Source organism: Emys orbicularis, chromosome 6 (assembly GCF_028017835.1).
Source record: "Emys orbicularis isolate rEmyOrb1 chromosome 6, rEmyOrb1.hap1, whole genome shotgun sequence".
Taxonomy (NCBI): domain Eukaryota; kingdom Metazoa; phylum Chordata; order Testudines; family Emydidae; genus Emys; species Emys orbicularis.
The window spans coordinates 50,154,431-50,179,004 of NC_088688.1; the positions used below are offsets into that span (position 1 = coordinate 50,154,431).

General features: G+C 37.2%; 1 protein-coding gene across 1 annotated transcript in view; it reads right to left on the minus strand.

The window, feature by feature from the left end:
• BDP1 (B double prime 1, subunit of RNA polymerase III transcription initiation factor IIIB) overlaps positions 1-24,574 on the minus strand; it is a 71,263-nt gene that overhangs the window by 38,942 nt on the left and 7,747 nt on the right. The window contains 16 exon segments of the mRNA XM_065406560.1: positions 2,744-2,937; positions 3,628-3,835; positions 4,682-4,878; positions 5,395-5,626; positions 6,776-6,861; positions 7,400-7,556; positions 8,368-8,459; positions 11,612-11,774; positions 13,388-13,470; positions 14,840-14,996; positions 16,128-16,299; positions 18,004-18,288; positions 20,368-20,511; positions 21,472-21,526; positions 22,134-22,228; positions 24,334-24,467. Of these exon segments, the coding sequence (XP_065262632.1) occupies positions 2,744-2,937; positions 3,628-3,835; positions 4,682-4,878; positions 5,395-5,626; positions 6,776-6,861; positions 7,400-7,556; positions 8,368-8,459; positions 11,612-11,774; positions 13,388-13,470; positions 14,840-14,996; positions 16,128-16,299; positions 18,004-18,288; positions 20,368-20,511; positions 21,472-21,526; positions 22,134-22,228; positions 24,334-24,467 (2,454 nt within the window).

The window sequence follows — 24,574 nt, forward strand, 5'->3', positions numbered from 1 at the left end:
GCGAGAGGAAAAAAGGCATCCTTTAAAAAGTGGAAGTCAAATCCTAGTGAGGAAAATAGAAAGGAGCATAAACACTGGCAAATGAAGTGTAAAAATACAATTAGGAAGGCCAAAAAAGAATTTGAGGAACAGTTAGTGAACGACTCAAAAAGTAATAGCAAAAAAAAAATTTTTTTTTTTTTTTTTAAGTACATCAGAAGCAGGATGCCTGCTAAACAACCAGTGGGGCCACTGGATTTTCGAGGTACTAAAGGAGCACTCAAGGACAAGAAGGCCATTGCGGAGAAACTAAATGAATTTTTTGCATCGGTCTTCATGGCTGAGGATCTGAGGGAGATTCCCAAACCTGAGCCATTCTTTTTAGGTGACAGATCTCAGGAACTGTCCCAGATTGGGGTATCAATTAGAGGAGGTTTTGGAACAAATTGATACATTAAACACCAATAAGTCACCAGGACCAGATGGTATTCATCCAAGAGTTCTGACAGAACTCAGATGTGAAATTGCAGAACTACTAACTGTAGTCTGTAACCTATCATTTAAATCAGTTTCTGTACCAGATGACTGGAGGATAGCTAATCTGACGCCAATTTTTACAAAGGGCTCCAGAGGTGATCCCAGCAATTACAGGCCTGTACCGGGCAAACTGGTTGAAACTATAATAAAGAACAATATTGTCAGACATATAGATGAACATAATCTGTTGAGGAAGAGTCAACATGGTTTTAGTAAAGGGAAATCATGCCTCGCTAATCTACTAGAATTCTTTGAGGGGGTCAACAAGTATGTGGACCAAGGGGATCCAGTGGCTATAGTGTACTTAGATTTTCAGAAAGCCTTTGACAAGGTCGCTCACCAAAGGCTCTTATGGAAAGTAAGCTGCCACGGGATAAGAGGGAAGAACATAAGAACGGCCGTACCGGGTCAGACCAAAGGTCCATCTAGCCCAGTATCCTGTCTACCGACAGTGGCCAATGCCAGGTGCCCCAGAGGGAGTGGGCCAACAGGCAATGATCAAGTGATCTCTCTCCTGCCATCCATCTCCATCCTCTGACAAACAGAGGCTAGGGACACCATTCCTTATTCTCATGGATTGGTTAAAAGATAGGAAACGAAGGATAGGTATAAATGATCAGTTTTCAGAATGGAGAAAGGTAAATAGTGGTGTCCCCCAGGGGTCTGTACTGGGATCAGTCCTATTCAACATATTCATAAATGATCTGGAAAATGGGGTAAACAGTGAGGTGGCAAAATTTGCAGATGATACAAAATTATTAAAGATAGTTAAGACCCAGGCAGACAGCGAAGAGCTACAAAAGGATCTCTCAAAACTGGGTGACTGGGCAACAAAATGACAGATGAAATTTAATGTTGATAAATGCAAAGTAATGCACATTGGAAAGCATAATCCCAACTATACATATAAAATGATGAGGTCTAAATTAGTTGTTACCACTCTAGAAAGAGATCTTGGAGTCATTGTGGATAGTTCTCTGAAAACATCCACTCAATGTGCAGCGGCAGTCAAAAAAGCGAACAGAATGCTGGGAATAATTAAGAAAGGGATCGATAAGAGGACAGAAAATATCATGTTGCCTCTATATAAATCCATGGTATGCCCACATCTTGAATACTGTGTTCAGATATGGTCACCCCATCTCAAAAAAGATATATTGGAATTGGAAAAGGTTCAGAAAAGGGCAACAAAAATGTATGGAACGGCTTCCGTATGAGGAGAGATTAACAAGACTTGGACTTTTCAGCTTGGAAAAGAGACGGCTAAGGGGAGATATGATTGAGGTCCATAAAATCATGACTGGTGTAGAGAAAGTAGATAAGGAAATGTTGTTTACTACTTCTCATAACACAAGAACTAGGGGTCACCAAATGAAATTAATAGGCAGCAGGTTTAAAACAAATAAAAGGAAGTATTTCTTCACACAATGCACAGTCAACCTGTGGAACTCCTTGCCAGAGGATATCATGAAGGCCAAGACCATAACAGGGTTCAAAAAAGAACTAGATAAATTCATGGAGGATAGGTCCATCAATGGCTATTAACCAGGATGAGCAGGAATGGCGTCCCTAGCCTCTGTTTGCCAGAAGCTGGGAATGAGTGACAGGGGATGGATAGCTTGATGATTACCTGTTCTGTTCATTCCCTCTGGGGCACCTGGCACTGGCCACTGTCGGAAGACAGGATACTGGATTATATGGACCTTTGGTCTGACCTAGTATGGCCATTCCTATTTTCTTATGAAACAAGCACAGAAACCATTTCCTTACTTTGTCCAACAACAACAAAAAATTAAACTTTTTTTTTTTAAGTAGTTTAGGTTTAACACAGTACTGTACTTTGCTTTTTTTTGGTCCCTGCTGCCTGACTGCATATTTCCAGTTCCAAATGAGATATGTGGTTGACAAGTCACTTCATAACTCTGGTGTTCATAACTCTGAGGTTCTACTGTACATCCAATTTTCATGAAAATGCTGAGGTAAGTCATTCCACTGAAGATATCACATTTACAACCCTGAAGTTAATATATACTCATTCTAAGTTTAGGGTAGAAATAATTCAATTAGTAGACAGTTCAGCATTTACTATGTAAAAATAAAGAAGTTCGATGTAAAGAGGTACTTCTAGCTAATTTTCTTAACCAGTTGAAAACCTGGAGACTGATTTCGTTTTGTAACTCACTCACTATTATTTTCAGGAAATAAAACAAAGGAACAGAACCTTTACCTGGCAGCAACAGCTGAATTCTTCTTCTGGTTATCTGCAGATAGAGGAGACACATTTTGTTCACCACTCTCAGATCCTGAAAGCTTCTTAGGGGACTGAAGGCTTATTGGGGTTGCAAATACTTCCTGAGAGTCTGAAGGGTCTTCTTTTTCTAATGACTGCCAGGATGGCATGACTTCACATTTTGCTGCTTTCTAAAAGACACGTTAAGAGTGTAAACATCTGAACTAAAACACTCAAATATATTATGCTACACAATTGAAAAAAAATATACTTATAATTTAAGCAGAAGAGACACAAAGTTCATTAAGATTACTATTAAACATTGTCTAAATTTTTCCATGGCTGTCCAGTGTCCACAAATGAAGAGCCCCAATTTTTGCCCAATACTGAGACATACAGAAATTTAAATGTCTGTCAGCAAGAACTGGCATGGGGCCCAACACAACAGCTTAATATTAGAGTCCTGTACTTCAGGGGAATGACCCATGTCTGCTTTAAAACTGAACTGGAGATTACTGTGGATTATTTCTTTGATATTTTATGATAGCACTTTTGTTTCTGAGCTGAGTGGACTTCTGAGCAGAAGGAATGGCGAGAATGAAGACAGATACCTGGACTGCTAATGATGGAAAATAATTGACTATTTGAACTATTACTCTGCCACGGTAGGCTTGTTCTTCACAGTACATTTTCATACTGCACTAAATGGAAATTTTTATTTTTTTAAGCTTTTGCAGGTTTCCTGGTTCAACAAGGATAAACTTCTATGTAAAAATTCTGCCAATGTTTTTCCTCAGTTGCACCTACAATAATGCACATAAATGCAACTTTTCAAAGACACCCCCAAAGTCTCAGCTCTAATTTAAAAAATCCAAACTTACATCTAGGTCAGGAAGCATGCTGCATTTACTGTCACACTGTATCAAACTGTTGTCTTTTTCAGTGCTGTCCTCTGACACATCTTTATCCACTCCTGGCACTTCCCCTCCTCCAGCTTCCTTTCCTAAATTTGATTTTGGTCTCTGAAATTGATTCCTCAATAGATGTGTTGTCTGAACAGCCACTTCTTCTTGCTGAGAACTGGCGTCTCTGTTAGACCAAAGAAAATATGTAAAGAAGCAATACAGGCGACAACCATATAGCCTAGGTCCCACACATGGTAAAGCACTCAACAGTGCAACTAAAACTAACACATGACCCTCTATAAAACAAGCATTCCTCAATATAGTAGCTAAGCATGCAATCCGCAGCTTCCAATTACTTAGTTAATAGGGATATGAAAAGGAAGCAAGCACATCACAAAACTATAAAATAATGGGTGGGCAAGCAAAGAGGTGTCTTGCTAAAAGCAGCAACTTTTGGATTAATACAGCCCTGAGTCTTATTTTATGAGGAATGTGTCATTCACTACAAGTTTAACTGTCTCACAGCATCTAAAACCTCATATAAGATCTAAACCCAATTTTCAAAATGTGGCACCTCAATCTTAAAAGCAAGTTCAAATTCCATATTTTAAAAGTTCAAATGAGTACTTAAGTATTCATAGGTAAGAACTGTTTTGAAGTCTACACCTACAGGTTCCGGGCATCCTATAAAAATCTTTAAGTTTGAAAATTGGACTCACAATCCAAGATCCTTTTTTATAGCATTTACACTTTAAAAAGGGCTATTCAAAGAATTTTTAGGCTTTAAAAAGAAATAAAATGTATCAAAGGGGAACTAGTTATTAGCCATCTTGTCTGAAATCCTACTGCTTTCAGGTTTACTTTTAAAAATCCAACATTAAAGTGATCTGTTAGATATGCTCGGTTAAAAATCAGTTTAATGTTTACTTTGATAATGCTAAATGTGAGTGCTGAATTTGAAGATTAATGTGTTAGTTCTGTGGAGACACCCAATGCTTCTGCATTTTCCCTTTCCTTCACTTAAACTTACCCTGTACCAAAATCCGAACCATCTTCCAAATCAGCCACAGAAAATGACTCCTTTTCTTGTTCACAACTCTCAGATCCCAAGAGTTTCTCTTGGGAACGCTGTTTTACATGCACTGAGACCACCTTCTCAGCTCCTGCGGTGGCTTCTTTTTCTGATATCTCAGAACACAGCAGGATGTCTTCATTACCTGTTGCATCCTAAAAGGAACAACCATTTCACTCATTAAAAAGATTTGAAAAAGCTCTTCTTTGTAGGAAGGAAAGTAATGAAAAATAACATACGTTTTGCAAAAGCAATTTAACATTTAACATACCCTTAAACAAGCCTCCCCTCACTCAGAGACACATCAAATACTATCACTAGGTATTTGTAAAATAAAGAAAACTATTTAAGATTCCAAACCCTTAATATTTGTTTAGATTTAAAATATTACAAATTGTCTTTCATGTCTCTGAAAGATAGGAGTTTGGATTCTGTATTTCCCATTTTATAGCTGTTATCACAGACAAGGTAAGGAATGCAACTCGCGGCACTTTAGATTCTTGGGATGTAATCTACTGCTCTGGTAGAAACACAGAATCTCCAAGTCCTTCAATTCAGATCCTAACAAGTTTCAGGTCACCTTTAAAAAGGCAAGGTGGCTACAAGCTACCACAAGAATTCTGCCCATGCAGCTGCAAAGAAGTCTTAGAGCTCAGATGAAAGAAACTTACCCCTGTGGTGAGGAGTGCACCACTTTTGTTTTCACAATGTATCAAACTCTTCACCGCTTCTCCAACTTCCATTTTTTCATCTTCTACATCTTTTTTTGTTGCTGATACTTCTTGCCTTCCAGCTGCCCTTCCTATATTTGGTTTTGGCCTCTGCATTCGACCCCTCATTAGTGGTGCTGGTTTAAGTACACTCTGTTTGCCACCTTCTTGTAAACAGGATATTTCTTTAGACCTGAAAAGGCACACATTCAAAATAACAATGTCCCAGATTTCTGAAAGCTAAAGGGGGGCCTTCAAATCTAATAGCAAACTGTTCTTCAGTTTGTTAACAACCATGGGCACACAGACACATTATTTATTGCAAATTTAATGAAAGTTAGAATTATATACTCTAGACTAAAATGACATTTGACCCTACTAAAATTTAAGTTGGAAATGTTCAATTGCAAACATTTTTATAGAATGCATGGATAAACTCCATCCTCTGCCCTGCCATTATGAGAGAGTTACATATTTTTAGCCAGCAATAAGCCTTCTTACATCCTTACTCCAAGCACATGATTACATTAGTATAAGATTGATGCATAGTTTTACAGAGAGCATAAAGTTTTAAACAGCAACTAAAGTGTATAATTATCATCATTATATACCCTAGACAGATTTTCACTTCTCTGACAAAAAGTTTGAATATTTCTTCCTGCTAAAATTTATTTATTCACCTTCCCATCTCTTCAAGTCTCCATATCCCTTATTGAGTCTTAAGAATTTCTTTCATTTTTTTACTACTTTACACTCTTCCTACAACATACACCACCACACAGGAGACACATTACACACATCATGATTCTGGCTGAGGAAGAAAAGTGCAAGAAACTATGTTTAAAAAAAAAAAAAAAAAACAGAATAACCTGCCCACACTATAGGAAATTTCTTCCCACCCCTAGACAGTTTGCAGTTAGCTTGTGCCTTGAAACACGAGGAGTTATGCCAGATAATATGTTACTTTAAGTGTGAATTTTCTTACCCTTGTAAATGTCAAATCCTGTTATTTTCTGTCATATAAAAATATAAGAAATCCATTATTGTAACTTGCTTTACACTTAGCAATTCAATTTGTTTTCTTTGAAGGGACTAGCTTTTCCTTTAACTGTTTGGCATTTATCTTACCTGCACCTTGTAAACAGTCCACGAAATTTCATCTGAATAGCAGTGACACTATCTGTTCCACATATAAAAATGCAAGTTGGAAAAGACTGCCAAAAATATAACTTAAGAGCAAAAGCTTTTATATTCACCATTCTATGCAACACTATCAGAAAGGAGAAGGCAGGGAAAGAGCTGAAAATAGCAGGATACGTCTCCCTGATCTGTACATACTTACTGAGATTCAGTCTCTGAGATCCTCCCATCTTTTTCTGTAGTTTCCCCTCTGGTACTGTCAGGTGTGTTACCTTGGTCAGTACTCTGCTGAAGAGTAGAAAATTAAAATGAAGAAATTTAAACTTTTTCATAGCTATATAAAAGATGTAATAAACAATCATGTTAGAACTGATAATAGCTGAGCCTAAAAGATACCAGGTTTGTAGGTTAAGGTGTGGATATGTCCTACACAGCAGAGGACCTTAGAGATGTCTTCATATCAGTCACAGAAGACATCTTGAGGCCACTGCACTGTGAAAGCTAATGGGAACTATGTCCAACAGGCCAACATCTACCCTTTTAGATGGTATGCTCTTTGGGGCAGGGACCATCACTTACTGTAAGTTTGTACAGTGCCTAGCACAATCAAGCTCGCAACCTGATTTTGGCCTCTAGGTTCTACCACAATATAAGTGATAAATGTAGAACAAAAATCCATTACATGGATTGTTGACTGAGACTTCTGGTTACACTCAGCAACAAAAGGACAAACAACAACATGATTAGGTATAGAGGCTTATTTTTCTAGCCACTTGACAAAATACAAATGTTTATCATTTCCAGTTAGTTTTGTTCTGTTAAATACCTTTTCAATTGCTCCCTCAGGCTCTTGAGGAGTTTTGTTCTTTCCTTCACCTTGGACAGGAGCTTCTCTCTTCCCAGATGCTCCTACTACATTAGGTTTAAATCGCTGCCGACGCCCTCTCATTGCTGCTTTTTCAGTAACCGCTTTTTCAGTTTCTCTACACAAGAAAAAAAGTATGGCATTCAGAATCAGCATTTGTGCCATCAAGCCTATTAATGTCATCTCGGACAGAAGAAAGATGATTTTCAATGACCTGCACAATTTTCTTTATTAAAAAAGGATCTTAAATACAGATCCTTTGGATATTGTTTTTTTTTTTTTGCATCTCTTTGTACATTTCTTTGATGTGCAGAAGCTGCTTTTATCTGAAACACTACAGAAAATCCTATGATCCACTTGTTGAAATATTTGTAGTCAGTCTTTTGGCCCCTTCCACTAGCATTAGGTCTTCCAAACTCTGTAACAGAGTTATGTGGCTTACTCTCTATAGTTCCTGCTCCAATCTTCAGAAGCTAGGCATCAAGCTGTGGAATGTGGGGAAGAATCAAAGTATATACCTTTATGAAAGTCTATTTTTAATCCCTGTGTAGTTTCAACTCCTCCTCCCTGGACATCTTATCACTGAATTCCCCCCCCTCCCCCCACAGTAAGGTTCAAATCATCATTGATAAAACTTCTGAATTAAAAAGAATGGTTTGGTATTGTATGAAGTCTGGCTCTCTTCAGCCTCCCAGGAGAGGAGTGCAACACTTCCATGGTATTGCCATTCCATATTGTCCTAGGAAATCTAGAAGCCAAGTTAAGGATTCATACTTGTCTCCTCAGTTTGCACTTCCATCATAGTTCATCAGACCAGCCTATGGAAGGACTACAACAGACCACTGTATGCAATAAACTAGAAGACACTGCAGTAAACAGTTAAGAGTTAAAGCAAAGACGATATGATAAACTGATCTCTGAATACTCACTGGGATTTAGTCTCTAAGGCTTTGATTTCTCTTCCTGTGATTTCATCTCTGGTGATTTCAGCTGTGTTACCTTCACCACCTTCCATGGTACACTGAATTAAAATAAAAAAATATATTTATTTTTTTATATAGAGGACAGAGAGATGAGAGATAGAGCATTTGAGTCAAATTTGATTTGCAAAGTCAGTGGTTAGATGGGGTATAATGCAGCTACATTCCCACTGTATACCCCAGAAGTATCCTGCTTCGTTAACAGAAACCAAAGCACCAACTAAACATGTCAGATCCTGGCCAGCATGGACTTTCAAGTGATCTCAGAGATCTTAACCATGATCAAGAAGCTTTGGTCATTGTCCCATCCCTGAAAATCCTTCAGCTAAATGTTGAAGGTCTCATCTGCTGAATGTTCTATTCTCCAGTCCCTAGCCTCCAAACATAAATGGACGTAATCTGCCTTCAGGAGACACATCAACTCACTTTCTGCCAGCTGCCTTAACACCACAGGTTATGACCTCGTGAGTTACCCTTTGCATAGCAAATGGGGCCACGCTACCTATGTTAGAGCAGATCTTGCTGGCATGGAACCACTCCAATCTAATTCAGACCTCTGATGTTGAGAGAGTATCATTTCAGAATGGCAAAAGGGTACATGCACGCTAACCAACCCTGCCCTCCCCCAAATATTATTCCTAAGCTCCCACAGCCTGACAGGTTTTAAAAGCCAACACACTACCTGGAGATATAGAAAGTCAGATCAAAATGGAGTCGACCTTTTGGACTGGGTTTCATTCTGTGGTCTTCACCTCGTCCATAATCCAAACAGAGTACTTTTCATTCTCCCAGATGGAAGCAAGACTACTCCCCTGACCTCACCTGGATCACCAGCACAGGCCATCACCTACTTCAAGCTATAAACAGCATAATGAAAAACTTCCCACATAGTCAGCATAGTCTGATTTTTACCGAAGTTGAAGTAACCATACCTGTCGTAAGTATCAATATTAACCCTTGCTGAAACTATCAGAAAGCAACCTGGCCCAGCTTCACACAATTCACAAAGCTTGTATCCCACACAACATCTCTACTGAAGCAACTTACATGCAGTAAATTCCAAGAGGTTGTTGTAAGGCCCTACATGAATCGCAGGATGATCTTCAAACAATTGCAAACAATTGCAGCTGAGCTGCATGGAAAATCATAGAAGAAAAATAATAATGGACCTTTATTAATAGTGGTAATTTGGAAAAAGCAAGAGTAGACCTATTTGTTTAAAAAAATTGCTGGAACAATATAAACACTCAAGTATTATGTTATGCCTGCTCATTTTTTTTGATAGCCAGACATTTTGCTACAACTATATTACATTCATTTAAAAAAAAAAAAAAGGGAACTGGTACAATATAAAATTCAAAAGACAAAGTCTTAAACACAACTGCTATAGAAATCAAGTCCAGTCACGTTAGCCTTTTACAGTCATTGAATGTTAGTACAATACTAACTGCATACTCAAAATGTATGCAAAATTGTGGACTGTGCAAAGTAAGCTAATTAAAATCAAAATTGTGGTGGAGGCCTAATATTGCAGGATCCGCAATTTTAGCAATATCGCAAATGAAGTACGGCCTGAGTTATAAGACCTATATTCCTGCCTAGATGAGGAGTTTGCTGAACTCCTCAAGCAACGTGAAGACGTGACAATCCAGACATCACCACACATCTTTTAGACAGCTTGAACACTTCTATAAGAGCAAGATGGGAGCAATCTACCATGGAACTAAACATATCAAGAGACAACAGCAAAGCCTGGGCACTAATCAGAAAACTTGGTGCTGCTCAGAAGCCTCCAGCACAGTGCCATTGTTCAGTCTCTCCACATAGTATTGTTATCCCCCAGATAAATTCCGCAAAAGTGGATGAAGGACAGAAAGTTTGAAGGAGAGATAAAGAACAAATGGTGCAATACAAAGAGGGTATACCTGATACTGAAAAGACTTCCAGCCTTTCACCACAGATGAAATAGAATGGACAATCAAAACACTGAAAACAGGTAAAGCCTGTGGGGTTGATAACAACTCCACCAAATTGCTGAAGAACAAGGGAAAACTAGCAGACAATGGCTACCCATGTTTCTAACTCGAGTCACCACAAGAATAAAATACCCAAGATCTAGCAGAGAGCAAAAGTAATAGCCCTGCCAAAACCTGAAAATGCCCAGTGACTTGCAAAATTACTCCTTCCCAATCACTGCATTTTATCTTCGCACTAATCTGTCTGGCAGTAAAGAACCAGGATTTCAGTCACACAGAAGAAGTCCCGAATGCTAACATGAAAGATATGGCTCACTATTGTAAAAGATGGAGACTTAAACCTATCACCAAAAAGACAGCATCCAGTTGCTTTCCTCTATACCACACAAAGGCCAACAAACAGCTCAATATCTTCCCGAATGGACACAGGCTGGACAATGACCCAAAGCCAGTGTATCTGGGTGTCACACTGGACCACATTTTGATTTCCCAGGAATGCCTTACTAAGATGTTGCTGAAAATAAAAACAGCCAACAACCATATCAGCGAATTAGCTGGTTCTACCTTGGGAGCTAATGTACAGACACAAACTCTGGGCTTCGCCTTACGCTATTTTGTAGCAGAGTATTACTCTCCAGTAAGCTCTTTTCATACAGGACTAACAGACACTCAGCTACATGAAACCATGCATATAATAGGTACCATTAACCAACTAACCTGGCCTGGCTGCCGGTTTTGTCCAATATCAACCCTCCTAACATTAGGTGACAAGTCACCTTGCAGAATCTGCTCCTTAAGGTGCAAGACATGTCACATCTACCCCTATTTAAAAATGTGTTTAATCTACCGAGCCATCATCTCAGTTCAAGTCACCACTTTGGGACAATTCCGCTAAGGAACCTCAATTTCACCTCCAGGTGCCAAGAACAAGCTTCAAACATAGCCTATCTTGTGAGAGATCCACTAAGTCCATCCCCTGGTTTTGACATTCCATGCCCTCTTTGGATAAAGCTCAACTGCTTCAGATGTGAAGTAATCAGATATGCTGCTAATCACTAAAACCAACACGCTTGACTTGATCATCTATGTATAAGCAATTGCTATACAAGTAGTCAGATGAGCCACAGAATAGGTCACCAAGGTTTAGGAGATCAACTTTTACATGTGGATATAACACAAAATTGTTAGCATTTGCAATTAACATTGCTGCTCCCCACCATTTTTTCAGCCCCTTCTGTAGGCTCTGAAGAAGAAATCTTGACCTCAGATTTCTCTTGGAATGCTGCTTCTGTCTTTCCAGATGCCCTTGCTAAGTTGGGTTTAGGTCTCTGCAGGCGTCCTCTCACGGATGGCTTTCCAGCAGCAGCTTTTTCAGTTTCCCTTAAGATACAAAAACAATAGCTTATAATATTCACAGCAAAGAAATTCAGTACTTTATATGATCAAATATATCCTCCAAAAACATGTTGTTATCTACATATTCCATACAATAAAACAGTAACTGACAGAAATCATTACTGTGTTCTATGCCATTTGTGGGTATGCTTTATTTCTTGAAAGTACAGAATCTTTTGTAAGTGTGTAAGGACACTCTTCATAAGTTTACTGGTTTTCAGCACTGTATGGGGCCACACCTTCAAAGAGAATATTTGAAAATGTAACAGTTCCAGGGTGGATAAAAAAAATATTTTTTTTGAAAAATAAAAAATTATTTTTATGGTTATTTGAATTATAATAAGTTTTCTTTTTAAAAATAAACCTGTTTAAAATGAAATCGGAATTTAACACAAAATATGTTAAGGCCTAAACTGATAATCTCTTAAAACATTTAAGTAAAAAATATGCTGAATCCATGAACCTCTATCAAAAACTCAGAATTAAAGGCTGCTTTCCTATATAAAGAAAGAATCAGGTGGAAAACATTTAACTTTTGAGGTCAAGCTTTATAAATATAGCACAATAGGTCAGCCTAAGTAATTTAGGAGACTCTCTCATTTTCAAGAGACTTAGACAAGACTTTCACTTAGGCATATTTGAAAATTTTCTCAGGCTGACCTGAAATAATCAGTTTAATTGACTACAGTTAATTCCTCTGTTCCTTTAATAAATACTTTAGTTGTAAATTTGAAACATGTTTTGGATACATAAACTTCTCTTATCAAAGCATTTAAGGTTGCGCTGTTTAATAAAAATAAGTTTTGTATACTGTTGTGTGTTTGATTAAATTCCAGTTACAATCCTAATGCAGCTTGACACAAAACATGAAAAAGGCAGTAGTCCTAGGTTGGAGACAGCAGAAGGAAGTTAGTATGCTGTAGTATGGCATAATGATCAGAAGATCTGAATAGTACACTACTACATACTAGATTAATTCAATCCCCACCCCTTACTCATTCAGCGCTATTATCCTGACAATGAACCCCCAATATCTTGGTATACTAAGGGCTCGTCTATACTACCCGCAGGATCGGCGGGCAGCAATCGCTCCACCGGGGGTCGATTTATCACGTCTAGTATAGATGCGATAAATCAACCGCCGAGCGCACTCCCGTCGACTCCGGTACTCCACCGGAGCGAGAGGCGCAGGTGGAATAGACAGGAGAGCAACTCACCGCAGTGAAGACACCGCGGTGAGTAGATGTAAGTACGTCGACTTCATTCACGTAGCTGAAGTTGTGTGACTTAGATCGATTCCCCCACACACACACCCCTCATGTAGACCAGGCCTAAGTTGCACAAGCCGTAACTCTCATTAAAACCAAAATAACTTGCTTGTCCCTATGCAACATTTTGAAGTTTACTATAAGCGCCATTCTTTGGCAACAGAAACTTTACTTCAAATAGAACTTTTTTAAAATAAAGAGGAATAAAAGACCACCTGCTGTGCCATGTGAACAGATTTTATAACACACATACCTACCCCACCCCCAAATTAGAGAAATACAAATTTAACTCTCAGTAGAATATTACTGCTAGGCAGAATAACTACTCACATTGTTTCAGATTTAGAATCATGGCTTTTTCCTGCTGTACTTTCCTTTTCATCTGGTTTATATAAATCACATACTTCATTGTTCTATGTGGAAACAAAGTAATATTTAGAATTCCTGATTCCCGCAATAGTGAAGAAACTCTTGCTACAAGACAGTTAAATATTGGTGTCAAATGAAAGTGAAAACAAGGCTTCTCTTTCATCTTTCAGTTAAATCAAGTGAGTGAGATTCTAGTACCAATTTTAACTATTGTTGGCTGTAGGCTTTAAATAATCTTTCCACCAGAAATCACTAGGCATTATTGCAAAAAGCAAGAATGATAAAGGAAATTATTCTTGATCAACAGATATAGCAAAATATAAAATCTACCTATTATATAAGAACAAAAGCATTTCTGCTACATAAAATTATTTTTCTCCTTTTATCTACACTTGTTTCATCACATAAATATCCTCAAAGGGGTGTATTTCCTGTACTGACTGATTTGGCATTTTCCGATTGCAAAGGAGATTCATTATGCATCAAATTAAATTCACTTAACCACAGCACATGTAATCTACAACGTAAAAACATTACTGATCGTAACATAAGCATTCTGATTGTGATGACTTGAGACTCCAGGCTTTGCTTAAGGCTGTCCTTCCTGTTACAATAGCAATATATTGTCATAGCTAGTTGGCCTGAAAACATATCTGCTTAGTTCTGGTTTGTAGGCAGGACTGAGGCACATTACAGGGTCCAGGCTATTCTGTCCACTTCAATTCTTCTGAGGCAGAAGAGTGTTGTATTTCTTCCTACTCAAGGAATTCAAGGTGCTTCACAAAGATTAGAATTAGCCAACCTCCCAGTAAAAATGGGGAAGTTTGCTTATTTTTTAAATATAAATGAATGGTGAAATTGAGGGTCAAGAGTTTAAGCGACTTCCCCAAGGTAGCATAGGAAGTATCTCCTGACCCCTCCCATGCTTCAGCCACAAGACCATTATTTGTCTTAGAAAGATTAAAAAATTAAAGGAATCCTTCAGACAGGCATTACTAGTTATGCTAGCAAGCACATGGTACCAAGTCCCTGCAGGACTGGGCTCCAAGACAACGGAAAACATTGAATTTTAATAGTGGAATTTTCTCCTTTATAGTCTTTGTTTTGGAAAGCTAATGAACAGTTTAAACAGCACCTTTAAATTTTTGCACTATGAGATAAACCCAATCCAAACATGATATTCCTTGAATCACTTTGGTCTACTAAAATAAAACCAATAAAAGTCATTTATCCCACTGACTGGCAACTTATTTAACTTCTGGTGATATTTCCAGGTTTAATGACTTTGTGTGCTGAGCTGTATATGAGTATGTTATGAGATATTTATCAAAGAAAGCTTTATTTTATGTGAATGCTACTAGTAATGTGAGAAGGATTACTGGAGACCAAAAAGATCCATAACAACAAAGATACCTTTGCTTCACTGGTCTCGTCACCATTTCCTTTTTCATTTCTGGTACCTGAAGCTTGAGATTTTGAAGGTTGCCAATCCTGTGACCCAGAGATGATATCTGGGGTTTCTGGTTCAGAAGATTCAGTTTCTATTAATCCAGCACTAGTATCTTGAAAGCTGAAAATAAGGCATTCAGAGAAAATGTAACATCAGTACTTTTTCCACACACAAGTTAATCAGGGCTGCAGGATCAAATTGCACTATGGAGTTATTAAATATACAGTGCTACCACTGTGCATTTGCCCAACCGGACAATGTGCAGAAATTTTAAGCGTTCTATTGAACCTGCCAAATCTTATGACTGCCAACTTCATTCCCTTCGTCTATATAAAAGTTCTTGCAACCAAATACAGAAGCTCTGAAAAGCTTTGGTTTAATCTTAATAAAATGCCTTTTAAGCACTGCAGATGAAGAATTATTTTAAAAGCAAAAAAGCTTTTGAATATTCTGAATTGGCTACAGGAACTCTCTCATTTTACGGAGAAAATCTAATATGGAATAGAGAATATCAAGAAGAGCTTCATCAACACAATGAAGTTGTACTTCAACCCAGAGACTTATTAAAAGTATTATAGTTCTTCCACAAATATCTCGTCATTTACAAAACATCAAAAATATCTGTGTAACGGTGATAAGAAAATCTCCTTAGTAAACATGGAAATTAATGACACAAAGTGAAGTGTTATATACTGTAAAAAAGTTTCTCAAAGTTCATGACCAAAAACAATTGCATCTTTGCAGAAAACCTGGTTATGTTTCAACTCAGTATGAAACTAAGTATAGTTTTGTTTCCCCACAAGTGTTACAGAAGACACATTTTATAGTAAAAAGTGTACAGAACCCCCCCCTTCTCCCCACATCCGCCACAAAGTACAGTAGTAAAGTTACTAAGCTCTACTTTAGTGGTACTATCACATTTTCCTTAAAGCTTTAGGGAAAGGTTTGGAATAAGTCACTGGTCTTGATGTTCATCCCAAAAATGAGAGAAATTTTGGATTTAAAGAATCACGAAATGGGGGTTTAGCATTAATTTTTATTAAGTTAAGAGGAGGCTTTCAGGGGAAGGATCATGTTGCAGGTATAAAATTAAAGCAAGTGAGTCCACCACCCTTGAGGGCAAAGCTTGACAACACATGGAAACCGAAGACCCTGTCCATCTTCACCAATGAATGTGATGGTAAGAATCAACAAAACAAAACTAATTTTAAAAATCAAACCATTTCTTGCTGTGTTTGTAGCAAAAGTTACCTGGCTAAATTGAGATCACTTTCTTCTGTTTTGTCATTCAGTTGTAAGCAGGAATGTGATTCTTGCTCCACCAGGACAGGAGTCTCATCCACATTTTCTTGATTAAGAACATCCAGTTCCTCCCCACATTCAGTATGATTATCACTGCTCATACCAGACACTGCATTCTTTTCTGTTAGCAAATTGTTAAGTGTTTAATATGTATTTCCAGAAAATGCCTGGTAATGTTAGGTACAGATTCCAAAACATCCACAAGAGAAAACACCAATACACACAACAAAAATAGGGCTTCAATTTTAGAAGTTATTTTGAGAACCAATTTGAGACACCCGAGAGGGACCTGAATTTCAGAAAAATCTGGCATTTAAAGTGTTTCTGACTGCGCACCTCAAAAATTAAGGCAACCAAAAAAAAAAAAAAAAATCACTTCACTATGAAAGTTCAGACTTATGGGTATAGATAGCTAAAGTTTGAAACTTTGGGCTAAATTCAGATTTGTTGCTACAATCAGGAAAAAGAAAGTCACTTTCTTCCAACTGAGTAAAATTTGAAGTCTACAAAGAAAACAATATTGCATTTGGAGATTTTGTTTTTAAATAATGGTTGCGTCATTGAACAGATGTCAATTGTCCGTTACCAAAAATGACGCAACCTTTTCCATGACAAGTTGTAGGCTTATGTAATTATAAAGGTTATACTGTAATTTATAGTAAATTGAAAAGGAATTCAGGTTAAAATTTTAAACATTTTCTTTACCTACATTAATCAACAGTCAAAGAGGTTTAAAAAAATTTAGATTTAATTTACTGGTTTGCACCCCATTCAGTTTGGAACTTCTAGGCAGTTTCACCATCCAATTTTCACATAATAATGCTGCAAAGTTTTAAACACTTCTAAGGAAAATTTCTACATCTCAACAAAAACTAGGTTGATTTTTTAAAAATAAAATATTTTAATGGGGGCTGTTTGGAGATGTGTTTTAAAAATTTTTAGATTTGGGGCCAAAACTACCTGACAGTGCCCTTTAAAATGAAACAGGACATAAAACTTTCACCAAAAGGTTTATGAATTCATGATATATTTTTCCCAACTACATTTTCGAGGGTGATCCATACTGTTTATTAACATAGCTGAGATCTCACCTGTGCGACCACAGTGGTTTAAACCAAACAATATTCCATAATAGATTGGATTGCTGTAATGTGATATCAGAAGTTATATCTAAAGACCACCATGAAACGTCAGGTAGTCCAGAAAGTGGTAGCGCTCTTGCTTAGAGGTGCTTCATAAATTATGTCTGTGCTTCAAGGTCTGCAATGAAAGATCCAATTTGTTTCCATATGTCATTCAATCTGTTTTCCCTTCAAAACCTTACATGGTTTGGAGACCTGGGTACCAAAGAGATGAACTCTCTCCATATGCAGTAAATGGCACTTGATATCAACCAAGGTACTGAAGCTAAGCGCCTTCCTGTTTAAAAAGAGAGGGGACTGGCTGCCAGGCATTTTTTGAGAAATGAGCTTTAGTTGAGGGCCTCTCCCCCCCAATGGTCTGTTGATCTTCAGAGCACACTGAAAAGCCTGTGTATTCTCCCAGGCTTCCGAGAAGGAGGTGGATTAAAGAGGGTACAGGTAAACTAAGAGAGGATGGTAATTGTTAGACTCAAGTTGAATGAAAACAATTACCATCCTCTCCGAACCAACAATAGTACCTACATGTTATTTTTTATACCATACAAAGGCCCAAAGAGAACACATCAAGTACTTCCATAGGCTAAAATTTGAGGCTTATAATCCGACAGGGTAGCTAACGCACAACAAACTGGGACAATGCCAACAGCAGAAGGATGGATTATGGTTGAGCATTTTAATCTTACTTTTATTGCTGGATTTCCCCCCCTTAGCTGGTTTTGTGGGGGCAGCTCCCTCTTCAGCCAGATTCTCCACTTCCAGTTCAGAATCATCTTTTTTCTTCTTTTTCCTCTTCTTCTTGGTTGTCACTGGCTCCAATATAATCTGTTCTTCTGTCTGTTCAGAGACACTCAGAGATTCTTCATTCTCCTTCTCGGCTGTCCCAGCATCCACTTCTGTTTCTGCATCAGAAATTCTGATACCCTGAGGATCTTCCTGGTCATTATCTGCTTCTCCACTGACAACTTTAGCTATCAAAGACAATACAGTTCCAGGTAAATATACTAGCATTATAAACTAGGAATCTCAAAGGTCTTTCCATTATCAATGTCTGGTGCATTCATCTATCCATGGCAATATGCTGTCAGATATAGCAATAGAGTCCTAAAGAAATGTTTTGGCAAACAACCAAACAGAAGCAATCGTGTCTCAGCACCGGTTAACTGATGCTGCAATACACATTTGAGGGACAGTCCTTGTATCTGAGACTGTTAAAAATGTCATTCTGTACTCAATGCACATCACTTTGTCCTTGTGTTTTTTAAGTTGGGTAGTTACACTGACTTTACTACAACATGAAAAGTAGATACACCTCTACCCCGATATAACACGAATTCGGATATAATGCGGTAAAACAGTGCTCCGGGGGGCGGGGCTGCACGCTCCAGCGGATCAAAGCAAGTTCGATATAACGCGGTTTCACCTATAACGCAGTAAGATTTTTTGGCTCCCAAGGACAGCATTATATCGGGGTAGAGGTGTACTTGACTTCCTGGGGGGAAAAATCCTACTATCGTGGGTAGAGCTTAATTTGTGGCTGCATATGGCATATTATGCTATGGTAGTTCAAAGAATTTATCTAATTACTTTTACTATATACTACAGTACTCAGAAGTATTAGGAACCTAAACTTTCTAGGCAGATTGTTTTCTGGTTTTGGGAAATAGCTTCTAAAAATGACAATTTTTTCTTTTTAAAACATTCTGAAATACCAATAGTCAATCACTGCAAAAATATTGATTTGTATACAGTGTTAAACACCATGAGTAACTGTTTTTACTTTTGGCACCTTAGAGACTAACAAATTGGAGCATACGTTTTCGTGGGCTACAGCCCACTACGAAAGCTTATACTCAAATAAATTTGTTAGTCTCTAAGGTGCCACAAGTACTCCTGTTCTTTTTGCGGATACAGACTAACACGGCTGCTACTCTGAAACCTGTTTTTACTTTGTATTTTAATATTTTTACACTAATTTTTGCCATTCCCCTCCCCACCAATATAAGTGACAAATCCAAAGTGCAACACAAGAGTAAAGAAACATGTCTTTTATACTACATTAAGTACAAAATAGGTTTATTTTTTAGCCCACAACTAAAAACTTAACATTTTACATGTGGTGTGAAATCCACCAGGTAGGAAAAGACAGCATGATTTCCATTAACTCATATTCATAATCTTATCTAGTAATTTCAGGCAAGTAAATTTCTAAAGACAACAATGGTCTTTAAGAATGACTTTTTTGGCTGCTACTTCCTAGACAGTCTCACCTTTGTAAAAACTTTTCACATATTGTTCTCAATGCCATTTTTCCTGAAACAGCTTTTGACAGTTCAGAGAGTCACAAAATTACATTTAAAAACTATAAATAGTTTTACACTACTGCTAAAGCAAAACATGCATAAAAATTAATGGAATTCTTTTCACAAGCACTGAAGTACTTTATAAAAAATTAAAAGATTAAGAGTAACTAGAAAATAAATCTTATGCTATATTTTAAACTGAGAAAGTGAGCCAGCTATATGAATCTCACTAAAGAGAATTATACTTGCAAATTTATAGTGGGTGAAGGCAAGTCAAAACTATAGCAACATGAGAAATTGGATCTAGAGAAATCAAAATCACCTAAATAAGAGTGTATCAATATGAAGGGCTTTCAATGCCTGTGCCAAAGCCTTAAAGTGAATTTGTGAGCACCCTATGAAGATATTTATTAACAGATCAAGTTGAAATACTCCAAAACAGAAATACAAGATTCCAAACCAACTGTAACCTGGATAAGGTAGTACAATTTTATTTCATACAAGATACCTCTCTAGAAATTGGCTAATACTATCCTCTAAATGAGCAAATTAAGAACTGAAAAAAGTCCTTTTAGGAATCCAATGTCGTCACACAAGTCTCTCATTGCCTGAAAGAAATCTGTTCAGAACAGTGAAGTATGACATTTTTTAGAGGATTTTTTTTCTTGTTCAATGACCCAATAGTGAAGCACTAGAACAGTATTATTCCGTATTACTATCTTGAACAGAAAATTTTAAATTAAGTACCTTTTTGCTTTTTCCGAGATTTGTGTGGCTTCTTCTCTTTTGAACTTTGTCTTTTAGTAGCTTTTTGCTTCCTCTTTTTCTCATCTGCTAGTACCTCCTCAAGCAACTGGGCAAAGAATTCAAAGTCAAATGGTCGCTTTTCCTCTGTCCAATTAAAAGAGTGAAATATAAAAGGTAATATTTCACAGTTAATAAAGTTATTCAAGCTTCTGCTTTCTTAAAACAAATAGTTCAATTATGATTTCCATGCCCAACCACCACTTTCCATACTGCACATTTCATGACTAGTCAGTTTTTTTTATACAAGTGGCACTGAAAGCTTGCAGAGACCAGAGGTAACATATTAGGCGTGCAGAAGCTTAGTTTTAAAACAAAGGTTGCGGCGTGAGCTGTGCAGACATGCTATATCACCGTGGGAAAGCTCTCCCAGCAATAAAAAACCCACCCCGAACAAACAGTGGTAGCTTTATCACCGGGAGTGCAGCTCCTGGCAATAAAGAGCTATCTATACTGGCACTTTTCAGCGCTAAAACTTTTGTCACTCAAGGGTGTGTTTTTTCACACCCCTGAACGACTAAAGTTTTAGTGCTGAAAGAGGCAGTGTAGACACAACTTAAGAGAGAGTTTCACATAATTGCTTGGAAAATTCTGAAAAACAACAAATATTCAGGTTGCATCACAATATCAAATTATGAACCACTGTGCTAAATGAAGTAGACCCTGACATTTCATGAAAGTAACAGTAGTACCTATACAGCACTTGTCATTCAAGATTCTCAGAGTGCTCTACAATTAGTAACTAATGGATCCTACATGTGAGATAGTTAAATATTACTCCCCATTTCACAGAAAGACTCTGAGGCACAGAGAAAGTATATGCTTAGCCCAAATTAGACACCAAATCAACAACAGAGCTGGGACTAAAAGCTAAAAATTTTACTTTCAGTCTTGTACTTTAACCACTACATTAACCTCTAAATGTTAAGTATTACAAACAAACGCCCTGTTGTAGAATTAATTTATTGGATCAAACAAACTAAAGCAGAAAAAAAATTACATATTCATAACTAAATTCTTCTGATTAGGTGTTAAGTAAAAACTTACTGAACGCTTTATCTATCCTCCATCCATTTGCTTTTTCCTCACGTTTAAACTTGTTCTGAAAAAATGTATATTGTAAATTATATTAATCCTTCTCCACTAAGCAAATGTTACAGTACTACAGATATAAAAGGTAACAAATCAGGATAAAATACTCCTTTAGTTAGTGAAAACATTGCCCACAAGGACATAAAGTTGTAACTACACCTCTACCCCGATATAACGCTGTCCTCGGGAGCCAAAAAATCTTACCGTGTTATAGGTGAAACTGCGTAATATCGAACTTGCTTTGATCCGCCAGAGTGTGCAGCCCCGCCCCCCGGAGCACTGCTTTACCGTGTTATATCCGAATTAGTGTTATATCGGGTCGCGTTATATCGGGGTAGAGGTGTAACACACTGGTTTGAGTTACAAATGTATCTACTTCAAATTAGGAAGTTTAACTAATTTGTATCAGATCAAGAAGCACCTTATCCATTTCAGACATATTACTCTGGATATTAACTACATTCTGAAAATGTACTGTTACCACAAACTTTACCCCCGAACCATATACCATCAAAAGTTATTAATACTAAAATGCTGTTTAAACAGCATGCAAGAGGTTGAGAACAAAAGTAAATGCTGACAATTGCACTGGTAATATCATTCTCTGCTTTACTTACCTTAATCTCTGTTCTTGCTCTGTGAGGAAACAGCTGACCAATGAGAGAGAAGTCTGTTCCTACCATGCTAATAGCTAAGAAGAACATGTCAGTTTCTATAACAAAAATATACATACACAAGTAAGTATTGAATGCTATCATCCTTTTTACTACTTGAACCAAAATCTTTACATTTAAGAGTAAAAAAAATATGTATACCCAATATATTCAGACAGAGCTAAATTCCAAACCAGACCATTATTCCAGTTCATAGTTTCACAGAGTTTAAGGTCATAAGGGATCATCTGAACTTCTGTAAACCACAGGCCATTACATTTCACTCAACTACCCCTGTATTCAAAATTATTTTTATTTGAGTTTGCTTTATTTTATACTTTTTCTGCTCATCACATCTTGATACTACTGAGGAATGCTGTATAAATGTTTCTCTGGGTACTTACGGCATCGGTGTAGCTTCTGAGCATCTAGCAACATGGAAAACATATCAAGCTAATTACTATAAGTGAATATATATCCAATAAGCTTGAAATTATTCTGATTCCCCACCCTCCACAGTGGAATACACTAAATAACAGCATGCCTCCTGAAAAATATTTTCCTCATGTCATGACTTAAGAAGAAGGGAGAGGTGATTCAGGTACTACTAACACTATTCACTCCAGTAAAGAGCAGTTTGGAGAAGATTTCTTCTCTAAAACTTAAACAATGTAATTTTGTTAAAAAGTAAGCTATTAAGTCAGGAAGATAAACACTGAAGTAATTAAAAATGATCATCATGTATCAGGAATAAAGTTCATGTTCTAAGAGCTTACTCAAAATAAGTTGCTTCTGTGGTTATCAAGCGCTTCACATTCACACCAGCTTTTAACCACCTGGAAAATCAATTCCCTCTATACTATGCCTTTGTGAACAGTATACTTTGAAGTTAAATAATGCATGTTCTAAACCAATAATTTAGCTTCTGCAGATCATACCATTTTTTGACTATGAATAACCACTCATTAACACATTTGTTGAAAATATTTTTCTCCTGAGGTTTAGCTTATTTTATATGTAATTACTTACAATCACTATTGAGATTTTATATTTGTATTTTGTACACACACGGGAGTATTGATAATACTTTGTTTAATTAAAAATACAGCTTTTCCCCTAACAATTTTGTTCTCTTGCATTTCACAAACATTTAGAAGTTTCCTTCATTTTCAATTAACAAGCTTATTTTTGTTTATGTCTCAGTATCAATGGAGAATTAATCCTTAGGAAATATGTTATTTTTAGAGTTCTCAGATTAAAAGAATGCTAAGAATTGTTACATTTTGGGTTTAAGTTACGCTGTGTGTTACTTTCTTAAATACCTTTATTACTACTATTATATCAATTGTCAACAAAAAACAATCTAGATTTTTAAAATAAGCAAACACTAATCTCACTAATTCTGCAAAGAACACTAGATCAACATTAATTCATGAATTTTAATTCTCATCTTATTCTTTATGAATGCAACCACAAAATATAACAAAACATTGTATTTTTTAACTGCTCTTTATTTACACAGAGTAGCAGTATTCCAAAGAATTCATGAGAGAATCAGAAATGAAACTCCACAATCTTCCACCCAAAGATTTGAGAAGTGTTCTCATACACAGTGATCTCTACCACATTGTGATGCCGGCAAATAATAATGGCCAAATTCTGGTAGACATAAGCATAGTGTCCTGCACCCACAAAACATAAGTGCACATATACACAGCAAAAAGCAGCCCGATGCACAGATTCCTCACACCATCTATTCCTAAACCATGCTGGAAGGGCTGTGTGTATAACTGCTGCCGGATTAGGAAGCACACGTGATTTAATATGCAGTTTATACAACCTGGTCCCCAGTCCCATAACGACTCTCCTGTCAGAGGCACATTGGAGTGGCATTTCCACTTCTGGAGTGGCAGCCAGCTTCCAGCCCATTATCTCACTGGGTGTGGGTTTCTGGAGTATGCCTATGCTCAGCACAAACTAGAAGTCTGCTCATTAAGGCCCCTATCCTACAACTATTAAATAAGTGATTAACTTTACACATGAATAGATCCATTGAGGTCAATGGGACTACTCACATGTGTAAAGTAATATATGTATGCAAGTGTCTGCAGGATCAGGGCTTAGTCTTCTACAGACTCAAAACTTGAAACTAAAATATACCTACCTTTATTTGACCACGGCTTGGTATAAAAACTTTTCCTAAAGCTGGAATAGGTAGTTGTGGAGCCACGCTCAAAGATCGGATCATTTTCTTCTACGACACATGACCCTTTTGTCCTTAAAACTTCTACAGTTAAACTGAAAAGAAGAAAGCAACCCAGGAATGTCAGACATCAGAAATGTCATTAGGGGCAATAAAAACCTGGAGAACCACATTTTATGTCTGTTGAGAACCTGAGAATTAA